Consider the following 16,739-nt stretch of genomic DNA (forward strand, 5'->3'; position numbering starts at 1 on the left):
AAAAATCCAACGAAGAGGATTAAAAAACAGAGCAAAAGTGTACGAGATCCCGTAGTTTAGTTTGAGCAGATCCCTGCTAAAGGACAACTACAGAAGCATAATTCTGTACGCCGCACGCCCTGGTCTCGAACCCACATCCACCCTGCCGGGAGTCCAGCGTGCTACCCACTACACCACCGATGCCTGCACATCACCCTGTCAATCATGATGATCAGTAGACTGTAGCATTGATGACTTGAGGCCAGAGGCACTGGGTTCGACGTCACGTGGTCGGAGACACATCCACATAACAACACGCTAACAGTTAGCGGCTAACGGCTGTGCTCTGAGATATGAACTTATGATTTGACTGGTATGACTTTGGGAATGCCTCAGGTCTCCTCACCAGCACGGTGGTGTGTTGGTAGCATTATACCCTTTCGACTGGTGGCGCTGGGATCGAGTCCCGCTGTGGGAGTGGGGTGGAGCGGAGGTAGCAGGGTAGGCCTCGGGCCTTACCTGGGCGGAGTGAACTGGACCGGTCCACTCCACTCCGCCCAGGTGTGCCCGAGGCCTACCCTGCTGCCCCTGCTCCATTTCATTCCCATTAGTGGGATTCGAGACCAGGGCCATTTTACCCCCCTCAAAAAGGCTACCAACTATGCCACCTTTGGGGAGGAAACTTTCCCTGTTATTACAAAGTTATTACTATGTAATAACATTGTAACGGCAACGGCATTGTATTACAAAGTTATTACTATGTAATAACATAGTAATAGGTTGATATTTCAGACCTGACCTGGTGCAAGCACCCCACCCGAGGCTTTCAGCGCACCGTACAGCAGGCGAGACGGGTGAGCTGGCGAGGCAGCCGCTAACCAGAGGCCACGAGTGGCGTGAGGGCCGGCAGCAGGCGCTGAAAACCAGGCGGGAGGTCAGCAGGTTGGGGTGACGGAACAGCCCGGACAGCAGAACCTCGGTCGCACTGCCTGACGGCGATGACAGTGTGCATTCAGAACCGTCACAGCTCTGCAAGGGAGGCATACAAACAAACGCCTCACGCACACACGCAGTCCGTGCATCCAATCTTGAAAAGAGACGAGTGAGATGATGAGGATCAAATGCTGCAAACATAATTGTCTCAAGTGCTTTTAACGCTTTACGACAGCATTTTCAATACTAGAATGAACCAAAAAAAAAGAAGCAAACTTTAGATGCATTGCAGAGAATACAGTTTAATCATGTGAGATGGATTCGGCTGGTTGGTTTATAGAGAAATCATGTGTATTGACAGCTGTTTATCAAGAAGTATAACGAAACGAAACAACTAAGAAGATAGTGGTTCCCATGGCAAGTTCAAGACTGAACATCAAAGCCATTCCCCACCACCACCCTGAACGCTTGGTGGCTTTGTTCCCGTTTTAAAGATCAAAGCAACAAAGCATCAGAAAATGGTATATATATAAAGGATGCCACAGTTATGGTTTTATGGACTTCGCTTCCGTCTGGTAAGAAACTTTTATTCTTTACACCCGGTCTATCTCATGTAGATAAACATTTTTAATTTTACCTCATGCATGGACTAAAACTGCATTCAGTGCCCGCTCAATATCACAAATGGTGAAACGTTCACATTTATTTTACCAATGTTTTGAGAAATGTAATTGAATAAATTTATTTTTTATAAGGCAACTAAAAAGATGTATTGCTTAATTATAACATAGATAGATAGATTATAATGTATTCAACTATTGAAACATATTAGATATAGCTTAGCTTACGAAATATTTAGTAATTGATCCGATATATAAATGTTCCTAATTGTTTTGTTTGTTTGATAAGAAATAAGAGTTGTATTTTCAAGTACTATATAATGTCTTGTTTGCTATTTTTGTGTACTTTGTCAATATATGGTTTCTTGTACACAAAAAGGTATTGTTTGTTTTTTAAATTTTTATTCTGCTTGAAATAAACTAAACTAAACATGTACATGTTTAGTTTAGTGCTTTTTTAAATAAAGAAAAACTCTTGATATTATGTAGAATTGAGTCCAGACCGTCCAATGGCTGAACTGATGTAGAGTTTGAATCCACCCGTTTGAGTTGTGAACAGTTGACGATGTTTCTAATGGCTTCACGTTTCTCTTCCATTTAGAGAGAACAGTGTTGGGTTGGTTCGTACGACAGGAGAGAAGTACCGTTTCGTCTATGGAGTCCGTTGGCAAGAGTACGGCTGCAAGCATATTCCGGCTTACCGCCGTGAGTTTCATCCACCTGGAGCTCGTGCAGGTGACCAGAGCATGTGCCGAGACCGTCAACCGCGGTCAGGCCAGCATGCAGTTCTGCACCGAGCTGCAGGAAAGACTGAAGAAGGTTCTCCATCAGGTATGCACTGTTCAGTTCTTCCAGTCATAGATGGGAACCTTGCCTTCTGTCTGTTCACCTCACACGCAGTAATATATTCTAGACTGTATTTACTGACGTTTGGACTCGTTCCTGTCTTTAGAGTGTCGTGGCGTGCCGTCCCGCTCTGGATGTTGTAGAAACCGTCTTCACCGTGCAGAATCTGCTCGGCGCTGGCACCTTTGGGTGAGTCAGATAAGACGTTTCTTGTTCCTACCGACCCGCTGGATTCTCTCTCCAGTCCCGGAGGATGCTGACGTTCTCTTTTGCCTCTCGTACAGGTCCGTCTCCATGGTGACCAGCAAGGCGACCGGTCAGCGCTTTGCGATGAAGTCCGTCAAGCACGGGTCGGTGCACCCCACCATTGTGGGCTTAGAACGAGGAATTCTGGCCTGTGCCAGCAGCCCGTTCGTTACCTCCATGCAGTGCTGCTTCTACACACAGACAGACACCTGCATGGTGATGGAGCTGATGGAAGGTAAGTGGACACACATGAGCTCAATCGTTGCCGATCAGTCACGTACAAGTGTTGTGTGTAGCGCACGCTAACGCTTCATGTATCGAGTACACGTTTGGACCCAACAGGCCTAATGGCTGTCTGTCTCCTTCCGACCTCGTAGGGGGTGATTGTCGTGGCCTCCTCCAGAGGGGAGGACCCCTTCCGGTAGACCAGGCCCGACTTTACATTGCAGAGACAACCCTAGCCCTGGAACACATCCACGGCTACGGGATTGTCCACAGGGACCTGAAACCCGACAAGTGAGTCCACAGCCCGTCCTAGATGTGAGATTAGATTTAAGGTTTATTGTTTCTCTTTTGGGATTTATGTTTTATGTTTTTATTGCTAATGCCAGAGAAACATTTAGATTGAGCTTCCCTGATGCGTCTGGAGAATTTAGCGGTAGCCTTTTCTCCAACATCTCCAAAACCAGTACGCTCTGACTATCGTAGAAGGGCGGTTAGCCAGACATGCTAACGAATGTAGCCCAGCATAGAACAGACAAACAGTCAAGGTTGTCATAGGATCTAACAACAGTCGTGTTTCTGCTGTTTCCATTGCAGCATATTGATCAGTTCCACCGGCCACATCAAGGTCACCGACTTTGGCCTGGCCGAGATGGGCAGGATCAACATGGTCTCCAGGCTGCTGGAAAAGCCGGATCGCCTGCGAGTCACCAGAGAGTTTTACTGCTCTGAGGTTAGTCGCTTCTCTTCTCTACATCAATCAAATGTGCATTGCTGGGATTATTACTCGGGTTTGAATTCCTCTCATTGATTTCTTCCTGCAGATGATTGGAACTCCGGCCTACCTGGCCCCTGAAATCGTCCAGAGGAGCTGGTACGGGAAGCCGATCGACTGGTGGGCCCTCGGCGTTGTCTTGTTTGAGCTTTTAACGGGGCAGCGTCCATTCTCGCCGAGCTCAAACAATGACATGTACCACGCCATCGTTCACGGTAAGACTCTTTAGATCCACGTCGCAGCAGATCTGAAAGTTGTCTCGTCCTTGAACAATGATTCAAATGTCTGTTCTCCAATACTTTGTGACTGACCTTCTAAAAACTCTCACCTCAGTCCTTTTGGTAACAAACGTCTTCTTTGGCTTCGTTTCCAGATGACGTCCAGTGGCCCACAGAGTGCGACGTGCCGGAGGAGGCCCAAGACCTCATCTACGGGCTCCTGTACAAGGACGCCACGCGCCGGTATGGCACAGGTGAGCGGGAGGACAGGTGGACTAAAGTACACCGTAGAGACATTTGGTCAGGTGTAGCTCTCAGGCCAGCTCAACATTTACAGACATAAAACTACATTCATCATTAACTGATTCTTCATGTTTTTCCAGGAGGGATCCATGAGATCAAGGGACAGTCCTTCTTCAGCAACCTTGATTGGAACACCCTCCTGGAGCAGGATGTCCCGTGGGTGACGGGGAACAAGACAGGTAAGTCTGAACAGACGAACCCAGACTCCCATTTGACAGGAGCAGAGCGGTAGCTGCTTTGATAGCGGGCAGTTAGCGGCGCTCATTTCAATCTTCTTTGATCTTTAAACAGTTCGATTCATGGTCAGGGCAATACCCTGAAATCTTCAGATTTCCTTTCCCTCCATTTTGGATGGATTTTGATTACCGGGACGTTTAGAGGCGAATACATTTGGATCAACGTAATAACAGCTGATTTATTTGGTGGCATTTCATGTTTGTTTTTTTCTGTGTTCTCTACAGTCCAGCCGCCAAAGGCCCAGGAGAAGCCCGTCAGCAGCGTTGGGAACGAGCTGCCGGTTGATTGGGCGAAACCGGATCTGTCACCGGGTAAAGTCCGCCAGGTAGGAGACCCTCTAATGAAACCTTCTAGTATCTGTTTCACCTGTCACTCGTTTTACATGCGACTTTTACGGGCTGCTGTTCGCCACCGCTCTTACAACTACTGACTGTGTTATCTTACTAATTCTGTTCATTTCATCATTTGCTTCTTCCAAGCCTGTAAAGGAGCTGCAGGAGAACCAGCAGGAGGTGGTCCGCCTCCAGAGACTCCTGCTGAAGACGCAGCAGGAGCTCGCTGAGGCCGCCCTCCGTCACAGGGAGGTGCTCGGTCAGCTGGACACCAGCGAGGAGGAACTTCGGGCCGTGCACCAGCAGCTCCTCACCTCCGCGGAGGACAACCAGCTCCTCAAGGGAGTAGTTGAGCAGCTGCGGAGGGAGGCTTTCCGCACGAAGCGGCATTTCACAGGAATGCTTGCGGAGAAGGAGGAAGCCTTCCGGAGGGAGCTCCTCAAGCTGAAGCAGGAGCTGCGTGAGAGGAGCGAGGAGGAGGTCCGCTTACAGGAACTCCTGCTTAAGACGGAGCAGGAGTTTGCTGAGGCGGAGCTCTACGCCCTCCACCACAGGGAGGTGCTGTGCGAGCTCTACGCCGCGGAAGAGGCTCTCCAGGCGGTAGAGCAGCAGCTCCGCACCTCCCTGGAGGACACCCAGCTGCTTCAGGAGCTAGCAAAGAAGCGGCGGGAGGAGGCTTCGCAGAAGGAGCGACATTTTGCGTCGAAGCTGGCTCAGAAGGAGGAGGAGCTGCGGGAGAGGAGCGAGGAGGAGGTCGGCCGACAGAACCTCCTGCGAAAGACGCAGCAGGAGGCCGAGCTGTCCGCCGTGCGCCACAAGGAGGTGCTCTCTGAGCTGGACACCACCAAGGAGGCCCTCCGGGCTGCAGAGCAGCAGCTCCTGACCTCCTTGGAGGACACCCAGCTCCTCAGGGCCGCAGCTGAGCAGCAGGAGCAGGAGGCCGAGCTGTCCGCCATTCGCCAGAGGGAGGTGCTCTCTGAGCTGGAGACCACCAAGGAGGCCCTCCGGGCTGCAGAGCAGCAGCTCCTGACCTCCTTGGAGGACACCCAGCTCCTCCAGGCAGCAGCTGAGCAGCAGGAGCAGGAGGCTAACAAGAAGGAGCAAGAGGAGGTCCAGTCCCTGCCTCAGGTGAGCCGGCTCATTTTAATTTCACATGTCTACAGATCACACAACAAAACCTTTGGAGATGAAATCAAACATGCCGTTTCTGTCTTTTCAGGAGCTTCCGAAGAAGAAAGGAAAGAAGGCCAAGCGCCTGTTGGGCTGCCTGTTTCCCTTCGTTAAAACGAAGAGGAAACATTAACATCCCTCTGGACCTGGGCCCCTCCGATTCTGAACCCGGACCCGGTCGGGGTGGAGGTCCCGCCCCAGTGGAGGAGTTCAAGTACCCGGGGTCTTGTTCACGAGTGAGGGAAGGATGGAGCGGGGATCGACAGACGGGTCGGTGCAGCGTCTGCACAGATCCGTCATGGTGAAGAGAGAGCTGAGCCGAAAGGCGAAGCGCTCTCTTCACCGGTCGATCTCCGTTCTCCTACCCTCGGACCTATGGTCGACCGAGCTGTAGGTAGTGACCGAAAGAACGAGGCCGCGGGTACATGCGGCCTGAAATGAGCTTCCTCCGTAGGGTGGCTGGGCTCTCCCTTAGAGATAAGGTTGAGAAGCTCAGTCATCCGGGAGGAGCTCGGAGTAGAGCCGCTGCTCCTCCACGGGGGGAGGAGATCCTGCCCCAAGTGGAGGGTTCAAGTACGGGGTCCTGTTCACGAGTGAGGGAAGGATGGAGCGGGGATGGACAGACGGATAGGTGCGGCGTCTGCACAGATCCGTCACGGTGAAGAGAGAGCTGAGCCGAAAGGCCTCCGCGTTGGGAGGAGCCAGATGAGGTGGCTCGGGAACCTATTCAGGATGCAACGGCTCTTCTTCCTCGGGGAGCTGAAGCGGGCTGGACTGCTTGCAAACTTTTACCGGGCCACGATAGAGAGCATCCTGGGGTCTCAGTGCGACCGTGTGGTACGGCAGCTGCACGGCGCAGGACAGGAAGGACCTATCCCGGGTGGTGAGGACAGCTCAGGGGATTGTGGGTCACCGTCTGCCTGATTCGGACTCAGTTTACACCTCCAGAGTCCAGAGGAGGGCCAGACGCATCGCCACAGACCCCACCCACCCGGGCCACAAACTGTTTGTCCCGCTTCCCTGATGGGAGCGGAATGTTTTGCACTATTGCTTGTGATTCTAACTCTCTTTGTGTGTATATATATTGTTTCTCTAAGAAAGAGAATTGAGTTTTTGTATTTGATTTAGTATTTTATGTTCCGATGTTTGCCTTAAGCCGTGGGCCTTCACGCGATATTATTATGTTCGCCCGGCCCCGGATAAGCGGTTGAAGCTGGATGGGTGAAAGTTCATATTTATTGACGGTGTGAAAAGATATTGAAACTGTCATTAAAATATGAAACAAACTCCTGGAATGATATTATTGTAGCCTGTACTAGGTGGTTAAGTCGACGCGCTTCACGTACACACACGTGATCATTTATGTACAGAATTCTTTGGTCGTACACTTTTTGTAATTCAGTCAGTCACAGCGTAGTACAACTCTGGTAACGCCTCGGGTCTCCTCACCTATACGGTGGCGTAGTCGGTAGGGTTACCGACTTACAGCCGAAGGAACTGGGTTCGCATCCGACCGTGGGAGTGGGGGTGGAGCGGGGGTAGCAGGGTAGGCCTGGGGCCTTTGCCCGGGCGGGGTGAGCCGGACCACTGGTCCGGTTCACCCCGCCCGGGCGTGCCCTAGGCCTACCCTGCTGCCCCTGCTCCATCTCATTCCCATTAGTGGGATTCGATACCAGGGCCATTTTGCCCCCTCTCCACACTACTGCCGGCTTTTTCCCTGGTCCGAAATACCAACTCATCACAAAGTTCTGACAAAGTTTCCAGTTGCAACTTTGCCAGAACTTCGTAATGAGTTGGTATTTCAGACCAGAAAAAAGGTCCATGGAACATCAACGTCCCGGTCGTCCGTAATCATTAAACTTATCCCAAGTAAAAGGAAGAATACTCTTCAGGATATTAATTTATTCCCCATTATTATTTGTGGGAAACAAAATGTCGAATTAATGACCGCAGTTTGGGGACCCCTGCTCATTAGAATAACAAGAGAAAAGACATTCGTACGTTGAACAGTGACAGCTTTATTGCCTCATAACAGTAAATAAAGGTACAAATCCAGCGTCCTTTCGTTGAATGAAAGAGCGAGAGTTCCGTTCTTCAATTTCTCCTCTGAGGAAAGGAGAGGGAGTTCCATGTAATTTGTGCGTCTAATCTGGATCTGCGTGATTGAAATGGATCCGGTGGTCTGAAGGTCTCTGAGGACAGAACCCACAGCGGGCCACGCCGTGCGTCCGGCCCAGATCTCTGGTACCGGCTCGCCGCCGAACCCTGGAGGGTTCAGAATCAATCAATTGTGAATTGAACATCGACATATTTCAAATCATTCTTCAAGTGCAATTAAAATCAGGCAGCATCATATAATCACCGTATTCTAGCAGAAACGTTCATATTTTAACATCCAAAATTAAATTAACTTATTTTTACAATAAAATGACTGAACCGCATCTCCAATGCACCACGTGATCACTGCTTCTCGATAGCTAGCTAGCGGATAGCTGCTATTAGCGTTCTTATTGAATTTGGCACTGAACTTGGCTGTTAGCTTCGCGCTACCGCTATTAGCGCCTTTTTTTCCCCCCAATCATTCTTTACAATTCAGAAGATATGACATACCATGCTACTGCTAAAAATCTAGTATCTCCGATTGGTTTATTTTACAAAGATAATCATCAGAACTCGGCGTCATTTGCCCAGAAACAACTCATAGCGGTTCATGGCCTTGTTAGCAACTAGCAACTAGCTTCCTCACCGGAGCTCACGTCGAGAGGGCCCGCTGGATGATAGCGGCTCCTCCGTTCGGCTCAATACCGGATTCGGTCCTAAAAAGCAAGCGTTAATTAATAAAAGCGATGCGAGGATTAATTACTGATTCACAAATCTCGCTTCCTACCGGGGTTCTCTTCGGGCTGTCTTCGATGAGAATGAGCGAGCGCGTGCACCGGCATTTACTAACTTAGCGAGCGCAACGCGTGCGCCTCCTTCTGGCATGGATGTACAACTACACCTCTAAATGATGGACAGTATATGGTTTTAGCGACCATGTTTCATGCGGGTTACAGTACCATTTAAATATGTCGTACGCATCAGAACAGCAGCTTTTACTTCATCTCGACTCAGTGATCAGTGAAATCTGATCAAAGTTATTTTCTGCTTTTCTTTGCTTCAAAACCTTCAGACGGCTGATTGTGATTCATGAAGGACTGCTGACAGTCACAACGCGTCCATTTTGATTTTCACATGGAGCGTCGGGCCCGACATGTGATGACTTTACAGGCATTGTTCATATTTATTGACTGTGTGTAAATATTTAAAGGATGTTGAAACTGTCATTAAAATATGAAACAAACTCCTGGAATGATATTATTGTAGCCTGTACTAGGTGGTTAAGTCGACGCGCTTCACGCACACACGTGATCATTTATGTACAGAATTCTTTGGTCGTACACTTTTTGTAATTCAGTCATTCTCAAGAGACACAACAATTCAATGCATCACTCATGATGTGGTTCAGATACAGCCGCCTGTCATTATACACTTGTCCAGCAGGGGGTGTCATCACATGAAGCCTCGAAAAATGAATCTCACCGTCACTACTTCTTACCCTAAACTACACACCGTGACAGGAATGGAGCGAACGAGAAACACACGCCCAAATCCAGAGTCGCACGGAGTCGATACAGGAGGACCTCAGATTCATGTAAGAAATCTGTATGCTGCACACCTTGGTTTTGAACCAACAACCATCCGGCTGCGAGCCGAGTGTGCTACCCACTACACCACCGATACCCGCATGTCACCCTACCAATCATGATGATCAATAGACTGAAGCATTGATGACTTGAGGCCACAGGCACTGGGTTCGACGTCACGCGGTCGGAGACACAAGGAAAAAGCACATCACAACACGGGCTGTGGTCTAAAATAGAAACTTATTATTTGACAGGTATGACCTTGGTTCTCAGGTTTCCTCACCTATACGGTGGCGTAGTCGGTAGGGTTACCGACTTACAGCCGAAGGAACTGGGTTCGCGTCCGACTGTGGGAGTGGGGGTGGAGCAGGGGTGGCAGGGCAGGCCTCGGGCCTTGCCTGGGCGGAGTGAACTGGACCCTTAGTCCACTCCACTCCGCTCAGGTTGCCCGAGGCCTACCCTGCTGCCCCTGCTCCATCTCATTCCCGTAGTGGGACTCGAAACCAGGGCCATTTTGCCCCCCCACCCCCACCCTGTTCCTAGTAAAGGAACGGCTGCATTATCGCGCAGCGTCCACTGGGTGGAACCACAGAGCCGGCTTTCAATGTTATGACGCAAAGGACGCTGGGAAAATATTCACCGAGGAAGAATAAGATAATGTCGCAGGCTAAATTTTCCTGATATATTTAGCATGTAAAAACCCCTTTTAAGTTACGCAGTGAATGCATCTTAGTATCGCTAATGCTTCGGTTGTTGCCCCCCCCCCCCCCCTTGTATAACTTTATCTTTCAGAATCGACACGTTTACGGCTCGTTTGCTAAAGCTAGCAGCTAGCAAGGGAGCTTCGGCCTACCACAGCCCGTCATGGTAACTCGTGTTTTCATCTGTATTTTTAACGTCACGGCGTCTCCCCTTTTTAAAACGAAGGCTGTATAAAACGGACTCGTCTTTCCCATTACCAGGATGACGTCAGCGCAGTGATGTCCTGGTTTTCCAGCCCCGTGTACAGCCGCTACTGGCGGCACTACCAGCAGGCTATGGCCTGGCACCAGAGGCACAGGCGGGCTTACCGGAAGGCCCTGGAGGCTGCCTACGGGCCCGGCTACCGGCAGGAGCAGCGTCCCGGCAGCCGGCGGCGATACGCGGACCGGTGCGCCGCGGAGAGCAGCTCGGATAGTGACATCGAGTGTGACGTCAGCAACATGGAGATCAGCGAGGAGCTGAGGCAGTACTTCGCCCAGACGGAGAAACACAGAGAGGAGCTAAGTAAGGGACCGTCACGTGATCGGTGACGCGCAAAAGGAGACGCGTCCGAAAGTAACGTCCGTGCTGCCGTTCCTTTCAGAGAAGCAGCAGCAGATGGAGGTCGAGCGGCACGGCGGCTACGTGCCGGCCGACCGGGACCTCCACAGCGTCTCGTGGCGCGGCACCACGGCGGCTCCTTTCGAGCGGCCCGGCGAGAGACGCGGCGCCGAGATGAAGAAGCTGTACGGCCAGGACGCGCCCAAGATCCTCGCCATGGAGACGGCGATGCAGCTGGCGTTCGACAGAAACCGTGACCTCAGAGGGCCCAAATACTGGCCTGTTATTCCCCTGAAGCTGTGATGACAGAACTCCGACCCCCCCCCCCCCCCTTTCAGAAGCCTTCCTGCATGCTTCCGTTGATCTCAGGAGCGACGTCTGTTTTTTTTTATTATACCTACAAATGGATTTTAATATGAATTCTGTTTAGAATAAAATGTTTGTTTGGAGAAATCTTGTCGCGTCTTAATTACGATTTGGCCTCATCATCATCACCATCACCATCCCCTCTTTCATCCATTCCTCGGTGAGTTGCGTCTCTGGGCTGCTTTTTTGTCTCCACGCCGAGAATAACCGAGCGGAAGGATCCGCTGACCTGATTAGAGCAGGAACGTGGCGGCGGCGGCGCCCCGAATGCTCGTCTGGAGTTCCCTGAATGCAAACTATACGAACTGCTGCTTTTCTTTTTTTGCTCTTCTCTCTGCCGGAGCTGCCCATTCGAACAGAGGACCTGTTGCCGCGGCGACGCACGCAAAGCTCCGAGGCAATGATGAAGATGGCTCACGGTGCGCTTTGAAGCGCTGTACAGCAGGGCGCAGGTGTCCTGAGTCACATGACCCACGGAGAGGTCACATGGCGCAGGCAGATGAGGGGGGGGGGGGGGGGGTGTGTTTACAATTGGGATGCATGACAACATAACATGAGGAGCAGACTGCGGTCCAAATCTGGGCCAGAGGGATTAGAGGCTCATCAGATAAATTGTCAGGGGGGGGGATCGAGGGGGGGGGGGGGGGGTGAAACCATTCAGACCTTAAAGTAGCACCAGCTGCACTTCCTTATGAAGCTAAACCGAAACCGCCCCCGCAGCCAGAGTGCACGGGTCTCAGGTGGTGAGGATGATGAAGATGATGATGATGAAGCACGATGGGATTCGTTAAAATTCTTCCGCTCGGCGAAGGCAGGACAAACGAAAGACTTCCATCAGCTCGTACCTTCGCGCCGTAACCGCCGTCAGCATCCGGCGCTTCTATTCAGGGATGAGAGGGAAAGCGTCTCCTTGGCGACCAGTGGTTGAGGGAGGGGCGGGAGGCGGGGAAACTGGGTCATCATCCCCGCCGCAGATTAAGGGCCCAGATCTTGACATGCAAGCAAAGAAAAAGAACACGGTTTGAGAAGCGTAAAAAAACACGCAACGGAGTCTGAGCTTAGCGAGCTAGCATGTGCTAATTGGCGCCAAAATCCACGCACGGCTAGCGACGACGGTTCGGTTCTTAAATCGACGGTTATCCGGGAGGACATTTGAGGCGAGGACTTCACACACCTCGGGTTGTAAAGTTAAAACGTCTCACATAACCCTCGCCGGGTTAAGAGCGGCGTTACGCAACACGACGTGGCGCGTCTCCTCGCTCCCCCCCCGTCCCCGGAGGACATCTTACTTATTTACGACCCACTTTAACGCTTTCAGGATGCGGCTGCAGAAAAAATCCCCCCCCCCCCCCTCCCCTCCCCCCGATGCTACGCTGGTGAACGCCTCCCGTCCTCGCCGGAATCGAGGTCTCGCTAGGCCGCGCGAGAAGTTTTCCAGGAACCGATGGCACAGTTTAAAAGATCTGAAGCGCTGTTATGCGTTTCCATGGCAACAGCAGAGGCCCGCATCGCTCTGGGGCAGCCCGCCCTGGGCCCCCCCCGTTGTGGGAATCCTTTAAACTGAAATTTGGGATAAATTTCAAGACGTTTCAGGTGGTCGCCGGGGGGGCAATTTGTGCCCAATCAATGTGTGTGTGTGTGTCAGGGTGCCGGTGAGGACTCATCTTCTGGACAAGTCTTTAATCTGTGTGACCCACTGAGGGATTATTGGGGGGGGGCTCTGGGAGAAACTCACCCTTCAAACCTGACGACTGGCAGTTTGTGTGTGTGTGTGTGCACAATAAAAGTGCATATTTATAAATCGATAGAATCGGCACAGCTGCAGGATGCATGAACAATAGATCCAGGTAAGGGTGGGGGGGGGGGGGGTTGATTTCTTTGTCTCATGTGAAATTAGATGATAAAAAGAAGCCCCCGGGGGTAAATGTCATGTGTCATGTTAACCGTTGTGGCGCCTGATGTTTGTGTCTGTGAGGAAAAGGGGGGGTTGGATGGGGGGGGGGGGGGGGGGTCCTTTACTCGTTGGTGGGCTTAGCTGTGACTGAAATGGGGCCACACGTGGGCCCGATTTAAAACCTTATTAAAGAGGATTCAGGCCAGATGGCGTCCCATTGTTCCGGGATGTGTTTGTTAAAATGGGGTGAACGTCGGCAACAGCCCCCCCCCCCCCCATCCCACCTCTCTAAAGCCACGCCCACCGCCATTCCAACCGCCTCTCAGGGATTCCACCTGACTCACCTTCCTCGATGGAAGATGGCGCTCAAGCGACGCGAACAAAGAAGCCGCTCCTTAATTAAATCCAGACTCGCGGACGGATGCAGCTGTTGGGGAGCTCCGATTGGTTAAAAAGGCGAACCAATCAGAGCTCAAAGGACACTTAAATGTTTAAAACTCTTTCACTTCATATCTTCTATGTTCGCTCTCTCCTCTTCATCTTCATCTTCATCTTCATCCCCGACTCCCAACTCACCAGATGGAGAGGGGGGGGGGGGGGGCGGCGGGTGTGCGTTTAATCGTACATGCATGGCTACCCCGTGAGTTTGCATATTTAAATGTCCCCTCGGCGTCACCAAGGCAACAAAGAGAGAAAGATGGCCAGAGGCAGAGGAACAGGAAATGATATTTAGTGAAGGGAATAAAGTGAGAATATCTCATGGAGATTTTTAATCCGGAAGGAAATCCTGCAACGATTTAAGGGCCGAAAGGTGCTGAATAAATCAGCATCTTTGAAACTGGGACTGTTGAGAGCCAGTTTAACAGGGAGGGAGGGGGGGGGGAGAGAGAGGGAGGGTGTGTACGAGAGAGAGAGAGAGCATCCAGTCACCCGGAGACATCCACACTGTGAAGGACCAAGCGCCACAAGGAGACTGTATTCCGCTGAAATAATGGATGGGACAAAGCCGGCCATGGAGTCCAGCGCGGAGGAGCCTCAGGACGAGGGGCAGGAGAGCAAAGGTACCCCCCCAACCCGCCCCCCAACCCGCCCCCCAACAGCCGCAGATATTTGCGCGTTATCGTGTATTTTTGTCCCCTTTTCTTTCCATTATGCCCCCCCCCCCCCCGCCCCCCCTCCCGGCTCCATTTATTTTTTAGGACGATGCGAATTATCTTCTGAAAGATTATCGCGATTATCCTCCGATTCCGAGCGCAACCGTTCGGTGCGTCGCCGAACGGACCGTAGGGGCGTGCGCGTCGGCGCGCTACAGAAACGGCCATGGTTCGTGCGTGGTGTGGACGTTGATGCGTCGTCGTCGCGGAGCAGCGCCGGATCCGCTCTTCATTGCACACATCCCCCCCCCCCCCCCCTTAAATAAACACGCGAACGCAACACGGCTTTCGACTGGCGCGAACTGTTGATCCTTGAACGCATCTCCGCGCGTTCACGTCTCTCCGCGCCCCGCGCGATTGGTTTGGCAACACGGCCGATCACGGTGTGAGGTGCGGGATGAGCGAGGGGTGATTTAAACAGACATGACATCACCCCCCCCCCCCCCCCCCCGAGGTACGGGGTCCAATGGGAGCAGCTTCCTTCCTGGGACAGCGGTTAAACATCTGTACCCACCCCCCCCCCCCCCCCCCCTGCAGCTGGGACGCTTGTGCTCCAGGTGTGATGTTGCATAACAGAATTCCACCCACACGCCGTGGACCAAAATAGGACGGCCTGTGTGTGTGTGCGTGCGTGCGCGTGTGTGTGTGTGCGTGTGTGTGTGGAATAAAGTCCCGACTTCCTGTAAAAATCAAAGCCAGCTGTTTTCAACATCTGTCAAACACGAATGGCATCGATGAAAGTTGATTCGCTGCGACTCCGCCCCCCCCCCCCCCCCCCAAATCAGCCGCAGCGCATTCATTCAGCTGCAGAAGCTACGGGATGCTAATGCTAAACGCTACGGAGAGGCCGGAAGAAATTCCTGCTGCTAGTGGCTAACCATTAGCATTAGCCACATTAGCCAACTTAATGCCGTTCTCCGAGCCGAGAGCGATTACAAGATGGGAAATGAACAGAGCCGGGTTTTTAATCCCAAACACGGGCAGCGGGCGTTTGTGGGTATGGATTGATCCTTTTGCTTGATTTGCATCCCATAATCTCTAATCTGCATGTCCTGCAGAGGCGTCCCACGGCCAGGACTCAGAGAGCGAGACGCTTCGGTCCCCTTAGCATGAACGTTTTATTAGCCAAAGCAAGAAGAACCTCAGGGCAAGATTTGAAAGAATCGAGTGATTTATGTTGAGATGTTTTGTGGCATGAGATTATTTCTTACCCTGATTTGGAGGAGGATATTGGGAGCAGTTGCCAGGCAACCAGCCATCATCCATTCCTGGTGAAGAAACAACAAAGATTTTCTTTAGCGCAGACATGATGTAAATTGATCATTATATAGCTTTTAGCGCTGAAGCTAGCTTCATCATCACATCAAAGAGGACGACGACGGCGGAGAGGAAGAGGAGGAGACTTCTTTGACAAGTAGTAGGTTGCGTACCTGCACCGTTTTTCATTTTTGTGGGACGGGACCCGAAGTAAGAGAGTTCACAAAGAGAGACCGAGGGGGGGCCGACGTCCAGCAGATCAGCAGGATCAAAGTATTGATCAGGACAGGATTTTAGAGTCCATTACGCCGCACAGCCCAGATTAGGGTCAGTGAAATAAAACGGTTCGACGAAGGCGGGATTAAAGAGATCGCCTTCTTTTGAAACCGGTTGCTACAGCTAGCATCTCGCTAGCGGTGATGTCAGGATAGCAGGCTGGCGTGTGTAAGAGAGAAAGCAAGAGAGCGAGAGAGAGGCAGGCTGCGAAGGCCGACGCTATCGCTGAACTGGGTCGGTCTTTTACTGGTCGCTATGGCAACTGCTATTCGCCGGGGCGCCCCGCGGCCAAGAGCTGCTTTTTCGCTTACACTTCCCCCCCCCTCCTTCGCTTTCTTCACCTTCTTCTTCCTCGACTGTCACCTCTGCTTTCCTTTTCTCCGTCCAGTTTTCCTTTAAAGATGGAAAGAAAAAAAAAAAAAGGGTCACAAATCGAAATCCTCCTTCATTTGCAGCTCTTCTCTGTCAGAATGTTTATTTGCAGTTATAGTTCAAAGTGTCACCTAAATCCCCCTCTAATGGATCGCCCCATTGATTTCCATTCGGCCCGGCCGGGTCGGTCCACGCCATTAAACGCACTTTGAAGCTGACAAAGCGGGGCGCCGCCGCCGCCGCAGGCGGGCCCAGACGGACCGGCACGCTCTGCTATACCTGTTGAGGCTTGCAGGGTAGAGCTTCTAGAGAGTCGTCGCCGTGACGACCAGCGAGTCCATCCCGCCCGGGACGAGGCCCGGCCCGTTTCGGCTCATCCTTCCTCGTCGGCTCCACGTCCTTCGTTAGCGTTAATAGGATTTGGATCCATTATGGTTCTGCAGCACGATCGACGGGCGGGGGTGGGGGTGGGGGGGGATATATTTAATTATTGAACTGATTAAAATAAAGTACTGAAGCTTTAAGTGCGCGATCAATCGAAATACGGTACG

The 16,739-nt window shown here is 51.7% G+C and overlaps 1 protein-coding gene and 1 long non-coding RNA gene across 3 annotated transcripts; one reads left to right on the forward strand and one right to left on the reverse strand.

The window, feature by feature from the left end:
• Positions 1 to 7,885: 7,885 nt before the first annotated feature.
• Positions 7,886 to 8,847, reverse strand: LOC137912101 (uncharacterized). The gene is made up of 3 exons (XR_011106158.1): positions 8,769 to 8,847; positions 8,628 to 8,697; positions 7,886 to 8,146 (listed from the first exon to the last, which is right to left on the reverse strand). It is a non-coding gene; the product is annotated as an uncharacterized lncRNA (long non-coding RNA).
• A 1,352-nt stretch (positions 8,848 to 10,199) lies between these two features.
• gemin8 (gem (nuclear organelle) associated protein 8) lies at positions 10,200 to 11,316 on the forward strand. 2 transcript variants are annotated; one of them, XM_068756456.1, is made up of 3 exons: positions 10,200 to 10,434; positions 10,530 to 10,833; positions 10,913 to 11,316. In XM_068756456.1, exons 1-3 carry the CDS (start codon positions 10,432 to 10,434, stop codon positions 11,170 to 11,172), a joined length of 567 nt encoding a protein of 188 aa, XP_068612557.1. In that variant the 5' UTR covers positions 10,200 to 10,431; the 3' UTR covers positions 11,173 to 11,316. The 2 variants fall into 2 exon arrangements, with proteins under 2 accessions (XP_068612557.1, XP_068612558.1); XM_068756457.1 differs by having other exon boundaries at positions 10,918 to 11,316.
• Positions 11,317 to 16,739: the final 5,423 nt, after the last annotated feature.

This window comes from Brachionichthys hirsutus, chromosome 24, assembly GCF_040956055.1.
Source record: "Brachionichthys hirsutus isolate HB-005 chromosome 24, CSIRO-AGI_Bhir_v1, whole genome shotgun sequence".
Classification (NCBI taxonomy): Eukaryota; Metazoa; Chordata; class Actinopteri; order Lophiiformes; family Brachionichthyidae; genus Brachionichthys; species Brachionichthys hirsutus.

Excerpts from the sequence above, each read along its gene's own strand:
- gemin8 (XM_068756456.1), top strand. Across the intron at positions 10,834-10,912 it reads GAAACACAGAGAGGAGCTAA|AGAAGCAGCAGCAGATGGAG; the intron begins GTAAGGGACCGT and ends CGTTCCTTTCAG.